The 21,808-nt window shown below is 35.9% G+C and overlaps 1 protein-coding gene across 1 annotated transcript in view; it reads right to left on the minus strand.

The window, feature by feature from the left end:
• The window catches only part of Abcb7 (ATP binding cassette subfamily B member 7), a 119,840-nt gene that overhangs the window by 46,432 nt on the left and 51,600 nt on the right, over positions 1 to 21,808 (minus strand). Inside the window, exons 2-3 of the mRNA XM_055592441.1 lie at positions 18,684 to 18,761; positions 16,651 to 16,737 (exon numbers count right to left, since the gene is read on the minus strand). Coding sequence (XP_055448416.1) covers positions 16,651 to 16,737; positions 18,684 to 18,761 — 165 coding nt within the window. The remainder of the gene's footprint in view (positions 1 to 16,650; positions 16,738 to 18,683; positions 18,762 to 21,808) is intronic.

A 21,808-nucleotide genomic window follows, 5' to 3' on the forward strand; every position in this document is an offset into this window, starting at 1 on the left:
TATTCAAACATACACTTTAATATATAAATAAAGTAGAAGGGGAACTATGTGGGAAGACAACAGCATAAGGGAGTACAGTAATTGGGACAAATAAAAACATCACATTTTTTATCATATGAATAATTTAAATTTAAATGTGTTATGTGAGTATAGGTCTATAAATTTGAAAGCAGGAGAACGGCTTGGTAAAAGGAAAGGGACCTGCAACACGGGGAAGAGAAGTTGATCTAGAACAAGTAAAAGCCATGTACAGTGACATGTGTGTATTAGAATTTCATAATGAAACTCATTATTCTGTATGCTGAGTAAAAATAAAAATTTAAAAGAAAACTTGATATCACAGTTAACCAATATTTTAAAAAATACTGAATAAAGAAACAAAAATTTAGCTATAATAAGGTTTACGCCTGGGCTGTTTTAACAGAAACAGAATTAGAAAAAAAAATACCCCAAATACATTAACAGCAGTAGCTCAGGTGAAGAAAATAATAATTTTTATATTCTTTTTACTTCTTTATATTTTCTGTAACTCATATATAATAAGAAAATTTAATTTCAAAGAGGAAAAAGTTAGGCAATTAAAGTAAATTTGTATAGCAATGAGTGGGCAAAAGCTAACACACAAAAAGCCCAGAACAATACACCATAGAACAGAACATACTTTTATATTATGATCGACCTCATAACATTCAGCAAACTACTTTGTATTTTAGGCAGTTTTTTGTGCAAATAGGAACAAAAATAAAAATGTTCGTATTATACAAAAACAGAAAGACTGCCATCCTGAGCTGTTTCAACTCCTTAAGATGGCAAAAAATAGGAAATGCTGAAAGTATAGTTCCTGTGTTTTATTTTACACATACACACATACTCATGATTTAGTAAGACATTTTAAAAAGGAATGAGGCAGTAATTTTAAAATTCACTTTTCCCAATCGAATGATAATTTAATGCATTATAGCACAAACGGGCATTTCAACCATTTTCCCATTTCACAAGTTTTGTCTGTCTTATTTTTCTTGATGGAGTAATGGAAAAAAGGCCCTGTTTCCACATATCTTTAGAAACATTCCCTCCTGTCAAAACCTTCTACAACACACCCCAGAAATTTTTCAATAAGGACACAGAGAAGTTATGGCTAAGAGCAAGAAAATTATTCTAGTTGGCTTAATAGTCCATAAAATGTCACCACTTCATTTAACAAAATGGGTCTAAAGTTGTGTAATCATGTACTATGAATCCATTAAGCTGTAAAGGACATGACTTCAGTTAAGAGTTTAGAGAAACTATAAAGTTTGAAAAATGACTTTTTTTAAAAAGTAGAGGCTAAATAAAAAAAGCATTTCAGAGCCTACGACACAGTTTTAAATAATTTTAAACCAACTTATTCCTACTATACCAGAGAAAAGAAAATAGAGAACCTTCATGTACATCCTGAAGGATAATATACCACCTTCCAAAAGTGCCAGCTATTTCATCTTAGATAACCAGCAATAATACTGAAAAGCAAATGGGTGTTATCCACTGTTGGAGGTTGGTCTAATGCTAACTACTGGTCAAGATCTGGTTACTGTCGGCCAGATACACTATCCTTGTTTGTGTAAACCTCCCTAAAACATTATACCAAATTGGTTTGCTAAATGGTCTATACTTGGGCAGAGAAGAATGGATAGACATAATTAAGGTTCCCGGGCTTTTGGGGACAAGAGAGAATCATGGAGGACAGACAGACGAGAAGAGAAGATGATGGAGGACGCCAGGATGGGTTAGCCTGAAGAAGAAACCATGTGAGGCTGGGAGGAAGGACTCCAATAATGGTGTGAAAAGGCCCAAATGAAGAATAAAAGCAAATATTTATAAGATTATAGGTGGAAGATAGTGGGAGGATGGCATTGGATTGGATCTGGGAGATGGATGGTGAGGTGATTTTGACAGAGTAAATGAAATAAGGCAATTAAAAATCTAAAAGGTGTCTGTGTCTTATTATTTGGGATACAGGTTAGATAATACCACCAAAATGATCTTAGGGCAATATACAGCCCTAAGCTATATATTATATATTATATATCTATATATTATACATTATATAGCCCAACACAGTTCCATTATTTAAAACAACAATCCAAAGCTAGAAAGAGATTAACAACTTAAAACTAAGTTAATACCTTTCGATCAACTATCCACTGTCATCTCAAGTCAGTGGAGTATAAATAGATAATGCCAATATATTACCATATATACCCCTGTAATATCACTTCTTAAAGAAAGGATGGAAATGTAATCATTAAGATGATGATAAACTGTTCTTACTATTCAGGTATTTTAAAAAAAGGAAATCATGAAATTGCAGGCAAATGGTGGGAACTAGAAAAGATCTCCTTGAGTGAAGTAACCCAGAAGCAGAAAAACACATGGTATATACTCACTCATAAGTGGTTATTAGACATATAATATAGGATAAACATAGTAAAATCCATAGTCCTAAAGAAGCTAAACAACAAGAAAGACCGTAGGGGAGAATCCTCATTCAGAACGACAAAATACAATAAACATAAGAAGTAGAATATAGGGAACAGGACAGGAGCCTAACACACAGGGCCTCTAAAAGGCTCTACTGGTTGAGGTAGCTAGGCAGAGGCTGAGAATCATAGTCAAACTTTGGACAGAGTACATGGAATTGTATGGAAGAAAGGGGAGATGGAAAGACCTGGAGGGGACAGGAGCTCCAAAAGGAGAGCAACAAAGCCAAAAAACAAAACAAAACAAACAAACAAAAAACAAAGAAAAAAAGAAGAAAAAAAAACTTGATACCTCAACCAAAGACCGTGCATGGAGAGGACTTAAAACCCCTGCTCAAATGTAGCCCATAGACTCAGTCTCCAAGTAGGTTCCCTAGTAAGGGGAGCAAGGGTTTTCTCTGGCATGAACTCAGTGGCAGGCTCTCTGAACATCATCTCCTGAGGGGTACAGCCTTGCCAGGCTACAGAGGAAAACGATGTCAAAAGTCCTGATGAAACCTGATAGGCTAGGGTCAAATAGAAGGGGAGGGTGGGCTGGGGGAGAGGCATAGGAGAAGAAGAGGGAGGGAGGGTGGGATTGGGAGGAAACAAGGGAGAGGGCCACAGCTAAGATACAAAGTCAATAAATTATAATAAATAAAAAATTAAAAGAAAGAAAAATGTGAGCTGGTGCTTGTCACTAAGTCTGATACCTGAGTTCAATCTTAGGAACCCACGTGTTGAAATGAGAGAACTAGTACTAGCCACAAGCAGTCATCTGACCTTCATAAATCTCATGGGACACAGACACACAGAGACACAGACACACACACACAGAAACACAAACATAACAAAAGGTTTGTTTCTAATGATGAAAAATATTTTCTAAGGAATAATTTCATAGTAGAATATGGAAAAATCAAGCAGTAATTAAAGAAAATTAAAGGGTAGAAGTTGCTGAAGTAACTGGCAACATTCTAACAGCTTTTCTTTTAGATTCCCTTACATAAACAAGAACAATGAAATTCATTTTCAAAAATAATTTTCACAATAGAATTGAAAATCAGCACTTTAAAATATAATATTAGAGGTAGAGGTGAGCGAATCATGAGTTGGAAACTAGTCCTAGTAAGATTCCATGTAAAAAAAATAAAATAATGCAAACAACAACAACAAAACCCAAATGTACTGATGAATCTAACATGTCAGCAAAAGCTCTTTCTGTTGAGTGCGACAGAAATGTATTTTAAAGGGCTACAAATGAAGTGCATCCTCTTTCCTCCACCACTACAAGGGTGCATACACTGTTTCCTTCTTGCTGTAGCTTAAATAGCCTCAACTTTAAAACGGGGAAATGATACGTAAGCCTCATAACACTGCAAATCTAGTACTGAATACGAGTCTTAACAAGCACTTAGAAGCTGCTTTCGCTTTAATAATAATAATGAAAAAGAAGAAGCACTGATTCTTCATTGGGGCCCCAGCATAACTAAGTGATTCTTCATTTGGGCCCCAGCATAACTAAAAATAGGTGAAGGTTTGGGAACTCTACATTCATTTTATGTCTCCTTTACTTTGGCTGACTCCTCAGACTTTTTTTTTTTTTTTTTTGCCTCTGCATAGGCATATGGAGCTGCCTAACTCACCTCATCATCCTTCAAAATTGTTTTTTTTTTTTTTTTCGAAAAAATGATTTAAAAAAAAGAAAAACTCAAAATGTCAGAGAGCTAACAGATGATAATAAATAAAACCAAGATGGCCCAAGGAGAAAAAAAAATTAAAAGAGATACAGTTATCAGAAATATAAACTTGACTAATATAGGAAACAATACTCAGTAAACATTCATTCAATTAATTTATTATTTCATTTTAACCCACTTAAGCACAAATGATTATATGATTGAAACGCACATAATACTTGATTTACTGAATAACTAGAAGTTTTAACAGTTTTGAGTATTTATTTAATTTGGTATCAATACACTGCTTCACAAGCTTGATGAAGCTAGACAGGTAAAAAGAAATAAGGAAAGAAACATCTATTTGTACACAGGAAAACAAAACATCCCAATAATCACATAGTGGACCCAAAATAAAAATAGTCATGAATTTCCTTAAAACAAAAATACATTTTGAGAAACATATAGTTAGGTTAATTTGATGTGTGAATATCACAGAATGTATTTATAGAAGCTTAGATTGTTTAACATGCTCTACACTTAAGCTCTCTCTGGTAAACCCCACTGCTCCTAGGCCAAAATTATGTACAGCATGACTGAATATGTGTCTAAACATAGATCTGATAAGGAAAATAAACCAAGTTTAAAAAAAAAAAAACTAGGGCATATCTGGATAAGGCACTTATCAAGAATGAAGCTTATAGGACCAGAAGTTGCTCTGAATAATTCCATGAATAAACAGTGAGTAGACACGAAGAACTAGGAAACTACCAAAATCTACTACAGATTTATTAATACTCTACAGGTGACATAATAAATTTATTTTTAAAAATCAGTAAATTAAGCCTGGCTTATTAAAACTTCTTACTTTATAAGCTTTTAAACTTTTTTGAACTCTTGGCCTCATACTTCTTATATGGAATAGTATTCAGCATAACAATGGATACTCAACAGGGCATAGTATTCAATATAACAATGTTATTCAATATAATAGCAAGAAAGAAATCTTATATGCACTGTAAGAGACCTATAGTTAATAACTATGAAAAGGGTACAAGAACTTAAATTTCAAAACATATTAAGTGGTTCACTTAGGAGAATTTTCAGAAATTAAGTATGACTTAATAAACTCAATACATGTTTTGCTTTTTAGGCAGCTTTGTATCATTGCCAAAAAAAAAAAAAAAGTTGTCAAGCACAAATAGTCAATGTCTTCACAAGGAGCTCACTCATTTCAAGAGAATGAAACCCACTGTAGTCTGACAAAATGAGAATAAGAAATAAGAAAACAGCATTTTGGAGGGGGGATCCAAGATGGCAGCGACCAGCATGTACCATTTCTGAGAGGCAGAGGATTTGAAACACAGAAATTGGTGAGTGGAGGTGGAACTGAAGCCGGAAAATCGATGTTTTGGCTTCCTGAAAGAGGAGACATCACAGGAGCGGAGAGCATTTAGATTCGGGTCAGGCATGGACTTCTCTGGGAACAGAGAAGGGCACTTCCCTTGTTCAGGCCTTCTTCCTCCTTGGGGTAGCTGACACACAGCATCAGTGATGCTGAGCACAGAACTCACTGCCTGGGGACAGAGACAGCAGAAGCGGCTGCCAGCTGTATCAGCCGCCTGCTGAGTCCCAGATCCATGGTAAAATCCTTCCCGGGTCTCACTTCTGCAAGCAGCAGTACCAACTCTGCAGGGCCTCCCAGTCAGTGACTGTATGGGCCAACCCATACAGTGGGAAACAGAGGGTTTCTTGGGACACTGAAGCCCCTGCTCTGTGGGTCTACCAGTGGAGTTTAGGCAAACAACTCCTGCAGCTCCGTTAGAGACGAATACAAGTAGCTTGCCAGCCACTGACTTACTAAGGTAATTTGCACCTGCGATCATCACCAGTGCTTGCTACACCTTTAGCGCCTGAAACCCCTTTGGTATCTGCAAGGTGCCCCTCCCTCACACTGAAGGCCTCTACATTCTCTGGTACCCTGTCCCTCACAGCACACTTCCTTGCACACACACGCCACACACTTGCCCTCATATGTCCTTCTGCGCCCTCGGACTGTACTCCCACAGGTAGAGCTGAAACACCAACACACACCCTGGAACCACTGGACCTCTCTAATCTTCTTGAAGAATTCTCCAGACACCAGAGAAAGATGGTACAAGTCTGATCTAAAGACTCTAGGAACAAACAGTGAAGGTTATGGATAAGCAAATGGCCAGGGGTCAGTGAAAACACACATCCAACAAAAATCAGGACATTATGGCTTCACCAGCAACCTCCAAAATCAATGGATATTCCAATTCATCAAAAACACAGGAAAATGACTTTAAAGCTATGCTTATCCAGTTATTTGAGGCAAATAATGAGGAAACAAACAAATCTCTCAGAGAAATAGCAATACAAATAGAGACAGTTAAAGAGGAAAAGAAAAAATCTCTCAAAGAATTGGCCACCCAGTTGGAGGCAAAGAAAGAGGAAATGAACAATGCTCTCAAAGAAACACAGGCAAATTTAGCCAAAAAAAATGGAGGCACAATTAATGGCATATAGAGAGGAAATGAACAAAAAAGAGAGATCATCATAGAGATACAGGAATCCACATTCAAACAGATGAAGGAAATGTTGCAAGGCATGAAAACAGAATTAGAATCAATACAGAAAACACAAACTGAGAAAACCCTGGAATTGGAAAACTTAGAGAAAAGAGCAGGAACCACAAAGGTAAGCATCACCAATAGAATACAAGAGATGGAAGAGAAAATCTCTGGTGCTGAAGATACACTTTCAGGAATTGACAATCTCACAAAGAAAAAGTAAAATGGGAAAAGTCCCAAACACAAGTCATCCAAAAAAATCAAGGACACCATGAAAAAGAAAAATCTAAGAATAATAGGAATTGATGAAAAAGAAGATTACACTATCCAAGGTCCAAAAAATATTTTCAAGAAAATCATAGAAGAAAAATTTCCCAACCTAAAGAAAGAGATGTCCATAAACATACAAGAAACCAAAAGAACACCAAAATAAACTAGACCAGAAAAGAAACTCTTCACCCCACATCATACTCAAAACACTAAGTCTACAGAACAAAGAAAAGATATTAAAATCAGCAAGGGAAAAAGGCCAAGTAACATATAAATGTAGACCTATCAGAATCACACCAGACTTCTCATCAGAAACTATGAAAGCCAGAAAGGCTGGGGCAGATGTCATGCAGACTTTAGGGGACCACAGATGCCAACCCAGACTACTATACCCTGCAAAACTTTCAATCAACATAGATGGAGAAAACAAAATATTCCATGATAAAACTAAACTTAAGCAATATCTACACAGCAAAGATTCTAGAAGTAAAACTCCAATCCAACGAAAACAACTATACCAAAGAAAACACAGGATACAGATAATGTCCCTACAAAAAGTAAAAGAAAACAGGCAATGAATCACAGTAAGACCACCAAATCCACAATAAAAGGAACTAACGTTCATTGGTCACTATTATCTATCAACATCAATGGACTCAACTCTCCAATAAAAAGACACAGACTAACAGAATGGGTGCAGAAACAGGATCCAACATTCTGCTGCATCCAAGAAACACACCTATGCAACAAATATAAACAATACATCAAAGTAAAGGGCTGTAAAAATGTTTTTCAAGTAATTGGACCCAGAAAATAAGCTGGAGAAGCTATCCTAATATCTAATAAAATAGACTTTCAACCAAAATTAATCAAAAAAGATGAGGAGGGACACTATATTCTCATCAAATAAAAAAATTGACCAGACATCACAATTGTGAACATCTATGCCCCAAATACAAGAGTGCCTACATTTGTAAATGAATCATTATTAAATCTTAAATCAAACATCGATCCCAACACCATAATAGGGGGAGACTAAAACACCCCACTACCAGCAAGGGACAGATAATCTAGACAAAAGCCAAATAGGAAAATGAAGGCATTTACAGAGGCTCTAATACAAATGGACCTAATAGATGTATACAGAACTTTTCACCCAAACTCAAAAGAGAATACCTTCTTTTCAGCACCTCATGGAAACCTTTTCCAAAATAGACCATATAGTTGGTCACAAAGCAAGCCTCAACAGATACAAGAAGATTGAATAATCCCCTGTATTCTATCTGACGACCATGGACTAAACTTCATATGGAGAAACAAAAAACCCAGAATTTCCAAAATGATCTTGTACAACAACAGATCATCTGGAGGTATCTCCATCCCTGATCTCAAAGCTGTATTACAGAGCAATAGTAATAAAAACTGCTTGGTATTGGCATAAAAACAGAAAGGAGGATCAATGAAACTGAACAGAAGACCCAGAAATAAACCTACACACCTATGAATAGTTGGTTTTTTACAAAGAAGCCAAACCATTCAATGGAAACAAGATAGCATCTTCAACAAATGGTGCTGGTCCAATTGGATGTCTACATGCAGAAAAATGAAAATAGATCCATATTTATCATCCTGCACAAAACTAAAGTCCAAGTGCATCAAAGACCTCAACATAAAACCAGATACACTAAATAGGTTAGAAGAAAAAGTGGGGAAGAGCCTGGAACTCATTGGCACAGGAGACATCTTACTGAACAGAACACCAATAGCACAGGCTCTAACAGCAACAATAAATAAATGGGACCTCATGAAACTGAAAAGCTTTTGTAAAGCAAAAAACACTGTCATCAGAACAAAACAACAGCCTACAGACTGGGAAAGGATCTTCGCCAACCATATATCTGGAAAGGGCTGATATCCAGAATATAAAAAGAACTAAAGAAGTTAAAAATCAGTAAGTCAAGAAATCCAGTTAAAAAATGGAGTATGAAGCTAAACAGAGAATTCTCTCTGTAGAAGAATACAGAATGGCAGAGAAACACTTAAAGAGATGCTCAACATCCTTAGCCATTAGGGAAATGCAAATCAAAACGACCCTGAGATTTCACCTTACACCCATCAGAATGCCTAAGATCAAAAACTCAAGTGAAATGCTAGAGAGGTTGTGGAGAAAAGGGAACCCTCCTCTATTGCTGGTGGGAATGTAAACTGGTACAACCACAATGGAAATCAATCTGGCACTTTCTCAGACAATAGGGAATAGTGTTTCCTCAAGATCCAGCTATACCACTCCTAGGCATATATCAAAAGATGTCCAAGTACACAACAAGGACATTTGCTCAACCACGTTTGTAGCAGCTTTCTTTGTAATAGCCAGAATCTGGAAACAACCCAGATGTCCCTCAACAGAGGAATGGACACAGAATTTGTTGTACATTTACACAATGGAATACTACTCAGCAATTAAAAACAAGGAAATCATAAAATTTGCAGGGCACTGGTGGGATCTAGAAAAAGATCATCCTGAGTGAGGTATCCCAGGAGCACAAAGACACACAGGGTATATACTCACTTATAAGTGGGTACTAGACCTATAAGATAGGATAAACATACTAAAGAAGATATACCTAAAGAAGATAAACAAGAAAGAGGACGGGGGTAAGATGATCAATCCTCACTTAGAAAGACAAATGGGATGGACATTGGAAATAGGAGAAAACAAGTAACAGGACAGGAGCCTCCCACAGAGGGCCTCTGAAAGACTCTACCTAGCAGTGTATCAAAGCAGATGCTGAGACTCATAACCAAACTTCTGGCAGAGTGCAGGGAACCATATGAAAGAAGGGGAGTTATTAAGACCTGGAGAGGACAGAAATTCCACAAGGGCCAAATGTATCAGGGCACAGGGGTCTTGTATGAGACTGTTTCTCCAACCAAGGTCCATGTATGAATGTAACTTAGAACCCCTGCTCGGATGTATCTCATGGTAGCTCAATAACCAAGTGTGTACCCTAGTAAGGGTAACTAGGACTATACAGAGAAGAACTCAATGGCTGGCTCATTGACCTCCCCCCCCCCCCCCCCGCTGAGGGAGGAGCAGCAACCTTGCTAGGCCACAGAGGAGGACACTGCTGCCAGTCCTGAAGATACCTCATAAACTAGGGTCAGATGCAAGGGGAGGAGAACCTTCCCTAGCAGTGGCCTTGGAAAGGGGCAGGGAGGAGATAAAGGAGGGAGGGTGGGGCAGGGAGGAGATGAGGAAGGGGGCTATGTTTGGGATACAAAGTAAATAACTTGCGATTAATATAAAAATAAATTATATATATATATGAATAACATTTTACAGATCCTATTTTTCATCTAATAATCATTTTTGTGGAAATAAATTTGAAATAAATAAATAAAATACTAAAAAGAAAAAAGAAAAAAAAACAGCATTCTGATAGATGCAGCAGAATTGTCCTTTCCTTAGCTAATGAAGAATTCAGGAGTCCTGGTTTTACAGCTATCTTTATTATTTAAATTTATTTTTTTTTTGTTTTTATTTTACTTGTATTGGTATTTTGCCTGTCTGAATGTCTGTGTGAGGGTGTGGAGTCCCTGAAACTGAAGTCACGGATAGTTGTGAGCTGCCATGTGGGTGCTGAGAACCCAGGTCTTCTTTAATCACCGAGCCATCTCTCCATCCCCAGAGTCAAACTCCATTTAACATAAACTACTTACAGACAAAACTTTTGGTTATTAAAGAAAAACCACCAAGACAAAACAAAAATTTGGAACAGTCTGCTCTGTAAAATCTGGCATATAGACTGAATATCATTTCCCTAAAGTACTAATTTAGTACTATTTCAGGGAGAGACAAACCATTCATGGAAGAAAACTGTCTCTTCAACCCAAGCTAAAGACAACTTCAATTAAAGGAATAATTAAAATGGTACTTCAGTATTGTTAGAGATAACAGTGACTAGATAAGAGCTAGTTCGAAAAGCAAACAAGTTCAATAGATGTCTAACAGAAAGCTCCAGTAAGCAAGCAGAGAAGTCCTCCTACATTATTATAACTGTAATGAGTTTGGAATAAGAGAGGACAATATTAACTCTCAGAAACGGTATAGCAATTATTGTTATTTTCTCCTTATGTTGGGGTTTGTTTTCTAAGCTCTGTTAGTCTGAAGTTTCAATAAAGAACTTACGCAGTGCTGAGGACCCAAGGAAATGGATTATGCTGCACATGAGATGGATTTGTACCTGACAGTCCATTTAATAACTTATAATAAAAAGTAACTGACAGGCAGACTGATGTTCACATTGGCCAGCTGGTAAGTTCTTTAGCCCAAAATAACTCAAGTTGATAAAGCAAATGAAGAGCCTTAGGCTGTCTAATGATGTCTGAAATCACAGCCAGAAAACTGGCTCCCTGTGTCATCCAGGTATTCTTCTCCACTGGTTTGTAGTCTCACTCATTTTGGCAAGCTTAGATATTATTTTTCCAATCTTCTAATTTTCAATACTCTATGACACCTTTTCACATCTTCTGGTTGTATCGAGATTTATGCTAAAGTTCTCGGATTGCTCTAGTGAGTGCCTCAACTATCACAGGCTTTAGAGTGTATCCAATCAATAAGGAAGCATTTCTAACATAAAAAAAGACTACGAAGAAAAGTTCTTAGTCAAAAGTAAGTAGTCCTTTCACTACATTCAGTAACAGTGTCACATGTATTATATTGGTAATTGTGATATAGTGTTTTATCTCACTGAGAAGCTGGCCACCCATACCCACCCACGCCCACACCCACTTCAGACCCAAGTGTGTTTATGTCAAGTGTCCTCCACGGCACTCCAGGGGAATGGCCCTACTAACTCTGGTGATGGGGAGGGCAAACAGCAAAGCAGCCCAAGAATAAAAAACAGTGTGTCCTTGAAAACATCTACAAGGTAAGCTATTTCCAACAGAGGTTACTATTGTTTACCCAATGAAATAAAAATGTCTGCAGTAAGAAAGAGAAGCCAGAAGCTCAGCTATGGCAAGCTCAGTAATTGAGAGAAAAATTAATCAGAAACTCTAGCTGACCACCTAAACCTTCCTAATTGGGTTTTGCTGAATACTGTGTTTGATTTAATGACGTTATTTCAGTTATTATTTGTTCATTTACTCTGAAGCCTCACCTGAGGTGGTACTCTATTCTACCCACAGTCTTCTCTATTGGAAACTCCCACTGCCTGTCTTAACAGAATTTTTCCTTTGGATTTCTGAATATTTTGAACAGTTGATCTGATGATGTTCTGCTATGTACATATCTACAGACCATCTATCTACTTATATACTTAACTTACTTCCCTCTTGCCATCTATTCTTTTATTGTGGCTTGCTATACACTTAATGAACTCATTTATTCAAAATTAAAAAAAAATGGCTATTGCAGATCATTCTCCAGACCATACAGAACAAACAGAAACATATTACTAAATATTGAAATGTAGGAGTACAGATTCCCCAATCCTGGCCGGCAAGATCCCTTATTGAGTAAATGTGCTTGCCATACAGGCCTGGTCATCTATGTTCAATGTCCCACACACAAATAAAAATGAAAGGGACCCACTGTACAAGGTTGTCATCTGACTCTTGCATACGTAGCATGATGTGTGCATGTGCATGGACTCATAAATATTCAGAGAGAAATAACAAATCTTTTAAAATCTCAAATCTTTCAAAAATATCAATACTCTATTATAAAACAATTCATTCACCTATTTTAAAAGGCAGAATGTTCAAATATTGAAACGACTTTTCCTTTTTCACAAACCCTTTATGGCAGCCACATGAGATAAACAGCATTTAAAGATACACTAAAATCAATGATAATTATTAATGGCAATATTTGTAAAGACTTTACAAGTGGAAATTAAGTTTAAAAAATCAGGGTGTGAACATTTTAGTTAGTTTTCAAGGTAAAATCTATCTTTTGTTTTGCTCGTAAACATTCTATGTAATGGTTTATATATTCTGTCATCTCAACAGTTAAATTTTAGATAGTAGAGACTTTGTCTTATTTAAGTACTATATCTCTCATACGTATCATAAAGTTTGGCACAGATTAAGTACATAACATAAACTTTTAAAAAATAAGTTTATTATATATTGTGTGTGTTTTGTGTACATGTGCACATATACACAAGGGCCTGAGGACAACACAGGGGTTGCCAGGCTTGACAGCAGGCAACTTTACATGTTGAACCATCTTATTGGCCTAGACACATATTTCACAAATGACTGCACTGTGATTGAGGAAGGCCTCACAACCTTACACTACAATAAACAGTAACTACTACTTGCTGAGCAGCTTCTATATTCTGAGCACTATTTAAGAGCTTTAACATAGCGAGCAGCATTACCTCATTCAAATTCCTTCCAGTATGATTATTAACCCCATTTTACAGAAGAACCTGAAGGATCCATAGTTTCAAGATTTGTTCAAGGTTCCATTAGAAAGTGATAGAGCCCAGATTCAAATTCACTGTAGCTCCAGAACTGAGACTCTCAACAACAATATACTATGTCTCTTTTTCTTTCTCATTTGACCACCAAGCCCTATTATTGTATGATTCCAGTTAGCCAACAAAGTTAAAGTTATACAAAGGTTATAAGAGAAAAAGAGCTGTGAAGAGCAATATAAAATATTAGTCACAATTGATTTGTTTTATTTTTTTTCTGAAAAGAAATTATATCCTGTGTCTTTTTAAAATGTACCAATATAAAAATTTTGTTGTTGTAAGATGGGAAAATACTGTCTGACAACACTTAAACAATACAACATATATAAAATTCTTGTTCAGTGCAGTTTAAGAGAAGTTTCTGCTTCTCCTTTATTTGTCAACATATTTCAGTCACAGAGCACTATTAGCAAATATCCTTAAGAGTCCTTACTGACAGATGATCCTGAAAAATGACAAATATCATACCAAAGAGTAAAACATGGATAAAAAACTATCCTAACTTGGCTGAACTTTTAAAAGTTCTATAATATTATTCTGTGTTAGTTCCAAAGACAGCCATGAGGGTTAGTGATATATACAGAAATGGAAATCAGTGCAATGTGCTTTGAGTTACTGGAAAGTAAAGAATAACACTAGAGACATCAAGAAAACAGAAAATTTTCCTACCAACTATCAACTGCCAGTAAAATAACTAATTGTTAGCACCTATAATTTACAGAGCACTTTTCATAGAATTTTGTTTCCTTAATTCATTGCTACTTCAAAATACCATATGTCTGTATGGGAAAATGAGAGAAGGAAAAAGGGAGGAAATGGAAGAAGAGACAAAGAGGGAAGAGGGGGCAAGGAGAAGGGACAAATAAGGAGGGAGAGAAATTAGATGGAGGCAAGCCCCAAGAAAAGAGACCAGATGGAGAAAAATATGTAAGAGTACTCTGTGACATTGTCACTCACTTAAAGTATAGTCTAAATAAATCATTTTTTATGTCAGTGGCTCTACATGCCTATATGATAATTACAATGATAATGTAAAAAAAATATCAGTAATAGCTGGATCAGGTAGACAGAAGATGTGCCATGAAGTGAACTGATATTATAAGATCAAAGCATATAAAGGGAAAACACTGACCTTAACACACACAAATTCTTTATAATTACTAAACCCTATTTGCCTACTTATTTATAAGGCTAGTTTACATAACGATGTTAGTTAATGCTACTTTAGAGAACTGAAACATTTAGAACAGGCATGGAAGCACACACATGTAAACCACTGTCTGAGAGTTTTAAACAGGAAGATCCTGAGTTTGAGGCCAGAATGAGATGCACAGTAAGACTGTGTCAACAAACCAAAGCAATAATAACAGTAACAACAACAGTATATTGAAGCTGATGAATAAATTTGCCACTTCTCAGCAAATAATAAAGGTTTTTGTTTGTTTTATTTTGTTGTTTCTTGGGTTTTTTTTTTTATTATTATTTCTTAAGAGCAGGTTACTCTATGTAGCCTTACCTGTCCTGAAAATCATTCTGTAGACCATGCTGGCCTCAAACTAACAGAGATCTGCCTGCCTGTGCCTCCCAAGTGCTGGGATTAAAGGGGAGTGCTTAGCCCCAAGAATCTTTCATTTACTTATTTATTACAATTTATTTACTTTGTATCTAGGCTGTAGCACCACAGGTAGGTGGGGAGTACTAGCACTGTTAGTGGGTTCAGTGCCTGTATGCAGGTGCTCTGAGTGGCTCAGTGGCACACAGGCCTGTCATAGTATTGTGTTTCAGGCACTTGGTTCTGTCTGGGATGCACCATTGTTTTTATTATTATTATTTTCATTTTTATTTTTTATATTAATTACAGTTTATTTGTTTTGTATCTCAGCTGTAGCCCTTTCCCTCCTTCCCTCCCAGTTCTACCCTTCCTTCCTCATCTCTTTCCATGCTTCTCTCCAAGTCCACTGATAGGGGAGGTCCTCTTCCCCTTCCATCTGACCTTAGCTTATCAGGTCTCATTAGGACTGGTTGTCCTTCTCTGTGGCCTGGCCAGGCTGTTCCCCCTTCAGGGGGAGGTAATCAAAGAGCCAGCCACTGAGTTCATGTCATAGACAGTCCCTGTTCCCTTTACTAGGACACCCGTTTGGATACTGAGCTATCATGGGCTACATATGAGCAAGGGTTCTAGGTTATATCCTTGAATGGTCCTTGGTTGAAGTATCAGTCTTATTATTCTTTTTTAACTTATTTTTTATTTATTACAATTTATTCACTTTGTATCCCTAAAGAATCTAAGCAAGAAGGGCTGTACTATCTTGGCTCCAGGAATTGTTTGCCTGAACTCTACTGGTAGAACCATAGAACAGGGGCTTAAATGTTAAGAATGCTATCCCAGGAATCCCTGAGTTGCCCAGAGTGCATATGGGGGAGGGATCCAATGTCTGGTGGCTAGTGTAGAGGAACTCCGATCTGGGGCTCTGCATGCACTCCCTCACAGGAGCACTCAGTTGCAGGCATATGAGGAAAGCATAGAGGTCCCAAGATTTTTCTACTCTCAGAATTGGCCACTAGAGTAGGGAGGCCCTGTACCTGAGGTTAAGTACTCGCTGGCCCCCCACCTCAGCTGCAGCAGCCACTGCCAGAGCAAGTGAAATGGCCACTCTCAGATAGCAGAGATGTCCACATGGGGTGGAAGGGCCCTGGATCCAATCTGTCCCTCTAGCTCACAGATTTTTCCCTCTAGCCTGGGAAGCGTCAAAATGGATGCTCTGGCTACAGCCGCTCATCCAATCACCAGTTTAAGCGTTTCTGATCCTCTGCTCCTCAGATATGGTACACATTGGTCACTGTCATCTTGGAGCCTCTCCCTACCCCCCATGAATCTTTTTTAAATTTTAATCAACCATGAATTTTTGTTATAAGTAAAAAAAAAAAAACATTTGTATAATATTTGCCAATTTATATGGGATTTTTCTGTATGAGAAAGCATCATTGGATGAGCCAATCAAAAAGTGTTACAATATGATAATAGTAAAGACACATCTTCCACTCAAGTACAATCATCAAGAATTTCCTTTTAGAATTATTTTTTAAAGTTAGTATAGAAAGGTTTGGTATTCATTCTTACCCCTTCTTTTGGGTCAGTATGGAGTCCTCCTCCTGCGTGCCCATGCCAACATGTTCTCTTTTCTATCAATGGCCATGCCTGGAGAGCCTAATTAGAAATTATAACAAGTACTATATTTATTAGGTATTACAGAATTTCAGATGTCTTAAATCTAATCTAACAACTGTCTCTAAAATAAATTCAAGGGCATTGCATCTGGACTGGTAGATTAAACCCAGAATTAGCATACAGCTAAATTTATACAAAGAATAGATAAATATAACAAATATTTAAGTTACTTTCTCTAAATAGCCTATGAAATAAGTTTAAGTGATTTAGCTAACATTAGTTTTACTTAATTTATCCTGTCTCCCTTTCTGTCACTCACTATAATGCCGTATCCAAACAAGCAAGTATAATATAGTTAATGATTTATATCTCACTTGCTTTCCTTGCATAAATATCTTCATAATTAAGAAAATTAAATTTATACAACTGATCATTTATATTATTGTGTCTTATATACATATTTAGAATATATTTACTATTGCATAGTAAATTTCTTAAAATTAAGAAAAATACTTTTTGAGTCAGTTTTATCTCCTATGGTATACATACCATGGTATCTTTTATATAGGCAAAACAGACTTCAATGCTTTCTGGATTAACTTAGAAAATAAAAGCTACATAAACTCTCCTGAGTAGCCCTATTATCTTACCTACTGTAAAATTTTCAAAGACTTTAATATTATAAAATCAGAGGTACATAAAGTAAAATCATTTGAGAAAACATAAGAGCTAACAAGGTAATCATTTAGAAAAATGTAACATTTACTAAGATAATGACAATTTGGCTTAACATTTAGATTTTCTAATAATGAAAGTTTTTATGATTAAAATACTAAATAAAATAAATACTTAAATGTTTTTGTAATATTCTTAATAATCAATAATTAATGAACAAGAGCATAGTTCTTTACAAACACTTATATACATTGATAGTATATACAGAGTAACAGTATCAGCTTAGAGCCAAGGAATTCTAAAACATAAGTATCTTCTTATTCTTACTAATGAGAAACAAAAGTAATTGTCATAAATATTATCGATTTTAGATCAACATTCATAAAGCATTTTTTACAAAGAAAACATCAAGGGGTGATTTTTATTCTGACAGCATCATTTTCTGACATTTCTCCTCTAAAAGGCTAAGCAACACGTTTTAGCAAGGCTTCTGGTGAATATCGCACAAGATAATGAGGTTGTCAATGAAGCAGAAGACTGAAATATAAACCAATTTAGTGATATTTTGGATAATGAAAAGTCTGAACAAATTTTCTACTTAAAGATTTAATTTAATACTGGCAAACAAATTCACTTGTACAGTCTTTCCATAAATTAGAACAAAGCTTTGTGCCTTAATAGCAAATAATTACTAAAGAGAATAAACAATAAAGTTATGAGGATGCAAATGGCCTTCTAACTTTTTGTTCTTCTATCATGGAGATTTACATGTCTCATTTTGAAGCAGCGGGAATTATGAAAGATAGCTTTCATGTAAGTTAACAACAACAACAAAAAAACAGCCCTCACCAATATTTAAACTCAGCATCACTTATCCTGAAGGCTCTAACAAACTTAAAATCCCTTGGCATTCTACCATCTGAACATCTTCTAATGTAAAGGAACTTCACAAACTTGAAAATGGCAACATTCCATGTACCAGATACAAATTAGAATAAATTTGAGTGTCAACAAGCTGCCATTACATTTATAAAAGTTTTCTGGAAATGTTACTCTAGTTGGCCCTGATCTCAAGGGATTCAGACAGATTTCTGCAGTGGCAGAAAAATACCAAGATTTCTTTCTGCATCCCTAGTGGAAACATACCTTCCTGCCAGTATTTATTTAAAAAAAAAAAAAAAAAAACATGAAAAAAGGAAAGTATTTGGAAAATGTAAAATATGTAGTAAATATGCAGCACAAATTGGTAAATGTTCCGTGGGCTTGCACACTTTTCTTAATACATGTAGAAATGTTGGTTAAATCTTTACCTTTGTTGCGTCCAGTAATTGTCTTGAATTGTCTTTTCCCCATCTCTGCCATGTAGTATTTCTTAATGACAGTGTAGTCTATTGAAAAGATTAAAACATAAGGATAGAATTTCAGAGCAGATAATTAATATTCTAAGATTATTCTTTTGTTCAAAAGCATACGTCAAAATTAGAGAGCTGGTAACATGTTCAATACATGCCTAAAAAGAAAAAAAATGTGGATAAGGTACAAATTACATCACTCATTAAAATATCCAAGTGGATTTTCTTTACATATGCTATTTCCTCTAGTTGTCTTTGTTTTTATTTGTTCTTACTTTTAAAATCCTCAAAGTCTTCAACATCACTTCTCTTTTAAATAGCTTTACACATTAACCAATGCCTCCGACTCATCGTGCCGCCAGACCAGAGTTGGAGTTACCTGCCAGGTAGGTGCTCCCTCCTCCTGGTCATGGGTTTCACAAGAAGAAAAGGTTACAGAGAGTTGGACTTGGCTAAACAGACACAACTAGGTTTTGAATATACTATAATATAACCAGAGATATGGCCAGTGGAACAGAGATGGGGCATGCAAATGTAGAGATAAGCTACGAAGCCTGGAGCTGAGATTTGTTTTTCCACATACCCTAAAATTAATAGCTTGAGACAACACCACCCCTTTCACTGCTTGGGCAAGCTACAGGAAAAATAGCAGAAGAAAGATATTCAACATAGCACAGCCAACAGATGCTGCCAGAAGAAGCCAACCAGTGACAAGTGGGTGGGCCTTCCACACTTCCTCAAAGCCTTAGTCACAGAAAGTTCAATTAATAGAAAGAACAATTCATAAAATACCAGAGACAAAGTTGTAACTATTTAGGTGGGGCTACTCCATTTGATGAATTATGGAAAAGTCTAATATGAAAATCTAATTTGTTTGAATTACTGGGATTAGCATCTTTCACCTCCTTCCCCATCTGTAGAGACAGCTACAGAAGACAAACCAGGAGAAGTGAAAAGCTACATCATGGTGACTAGGAATGATGACTGTGGTTATAGTATCTACTTTATTTTTGTTGCTTTACTCTAGACTTTTACACTATAATTGTTGCTTTGGTTTAGCTTGTATCATGCCTGATTTAACTCTGAAGTTTGTTGTTCTGTAGTTTAGGAAACCTATTTAAAAATGAGAATGTGATAATGCTGATTCCTACTGTTATATCAGGGCCTATATGACCTTTTAATGCCTTTTAGTATTTTTAATGAAGTTGTAAGCACCATAAATATTTATAATTGTTTTATATTCCTAAGAAGTGGTTCTCTTTATCAGTATATAATGGTCTTTTTTTTTTTTTCATCTCTTCTAAGTAGTTTTGGTTTGAAATCTACTTTATCAGATAGCAGGAAAGCTCTTCTTTTTTGGATTCTATTTGGATGTTCTTACGCGTGATCTACGTGTTTTAGAGACAGCAAATAGTTGGATCTTGTTTTCTGTTTAATCTAGCCACTTGGAAGGTAGCCTTTAAACAATGAATTAAGGCCATATGTCTTTAAGACTGTTATTTAGAGATATTTAATATTTCCTATGGATTTGCTGGTCATGGTTCCATTTGGTTAGGTTATAAGTAGTGTTTTCTTCTTAACCGTATTAATATGGGACATTTGCTGATTTGTTAGACACAATGTATTTCTTTTTAATTCTCCTTTGTTCATTTATTCCTCCCAAGAAACTAACTTTTCCCATGTTGTCATGAATTAGATTGTCTTTCTTCTCTCTATGTGTATCATACTCCTATTAAGTTTTACTAGTGCTGGTTCCTGTGATGTAAATTGTTTCTGTGGTTTTTTTTAAGATTTATTTATTTATCATGTATACAATGTCTGTGTACATGTACAGAAGAGGGCACCAGATCTCTTTATAAATGGTTGTGAGCCACCATGTGGTTGCTGGGAATTGAACTCAGGACCTTTGGAAGAGCAGACAGTGCTCTTAACCTCTGAGCCATCTCTCTAGCTGTTTCTGTGTTTTTGAAATGTTCTAACTTTTCTATTTTAGAAATAACTTATCAGAGTACAACAATCTTTGTTGGCAATTACTTTGTTTTCAGGTCTTGAAACATCTCATTCTACACTTTTGAGATTTTCAAGTTGATAATGAGGTTTGATGTAATTCTGGTGTTTGACTTAGATGAGGTACCATTTCCCCTTATTGTTTTTTGTGTTGACTCTTTGGTTTGTATTTTAGACATTTTGACTATGATATGTTGTATAGAGGTTGCATCTATTCACGTCTATTTGAGTTTCTAAATGCCTTTTGTGTTTGAATGTCCATTTCTTTCTCTAAGTTTAGGGAAATTTCTGCCATCATCTCATTGAATAAATTGTGTACATCCTTAGTCCTTATTTCAGCTTCTTCTTCCACCTGGAAAATTTTTAGTTGTTCTCGTAAACTTATCCCATAGTTCTTGGAAGTTTTAGTCATTCTTACTAGAATGCATGTCTAAATTAATTATTCTTTTAACCTTGTCCTCCATCCCTGAATTTTGTTCTTCTGTATAGTCATGTCTATTGGTGATAGTTTCTGCTTTATCTTTTTTATATTTGATTGATTGATCTTCATTTCTAACACTTCTAATTGATTTTTCCAGAGTTTCAGTTTCTTCTTGTATTTTTTTCTCCATGTTTTACAATTTGTTGAGTGCTTGATCCACTTTCTCATCCAAATCCTGAATAGGTTTCTGTATTTTATCTATTTGTTTGAATTCACAATAATACCACTGAGTGTATGACTCTAAAATATCTTTCTGATACTTGCTTTCTGGTACTGATGATTTGGGAGCTTTTGGCAGTGTCACAAGAGAACACAACAAAGAAACAAACATGGGGGGTAGCGGTCCTAAAAATAAAGTCTACAGCTATAAGTGCATATACATATATAATCATGATATCACATAAATAACCTAATGATACACCTTAAGATCCTAGAAAAAGAATGAGCCAAACGCAAATGCAGCAAATGGCAAGAAATAAAGATTAGGGCAGAAGTTAATGAAATATATACTAAATATATATATAGACTCATTCAAACCATGAGTGGTTCTATTATGAGGTAAACGAAGTTGACAAATACCTAGTCAAACTAACTG

This window comes from Psammomys obesus, unplaced genomic scaffold, assembly GCF_907164565.1.
Source record: "Psammomys obesus unplaced genomic scaffold, mPsaObe1.curated_primary_1811, whole genome shotgun sequence".
NCBI lineage: Eukaryota > Metazoa > Chordata > Mammalia > Rodentia > Muridae > Psammomys > Psammomys obesus.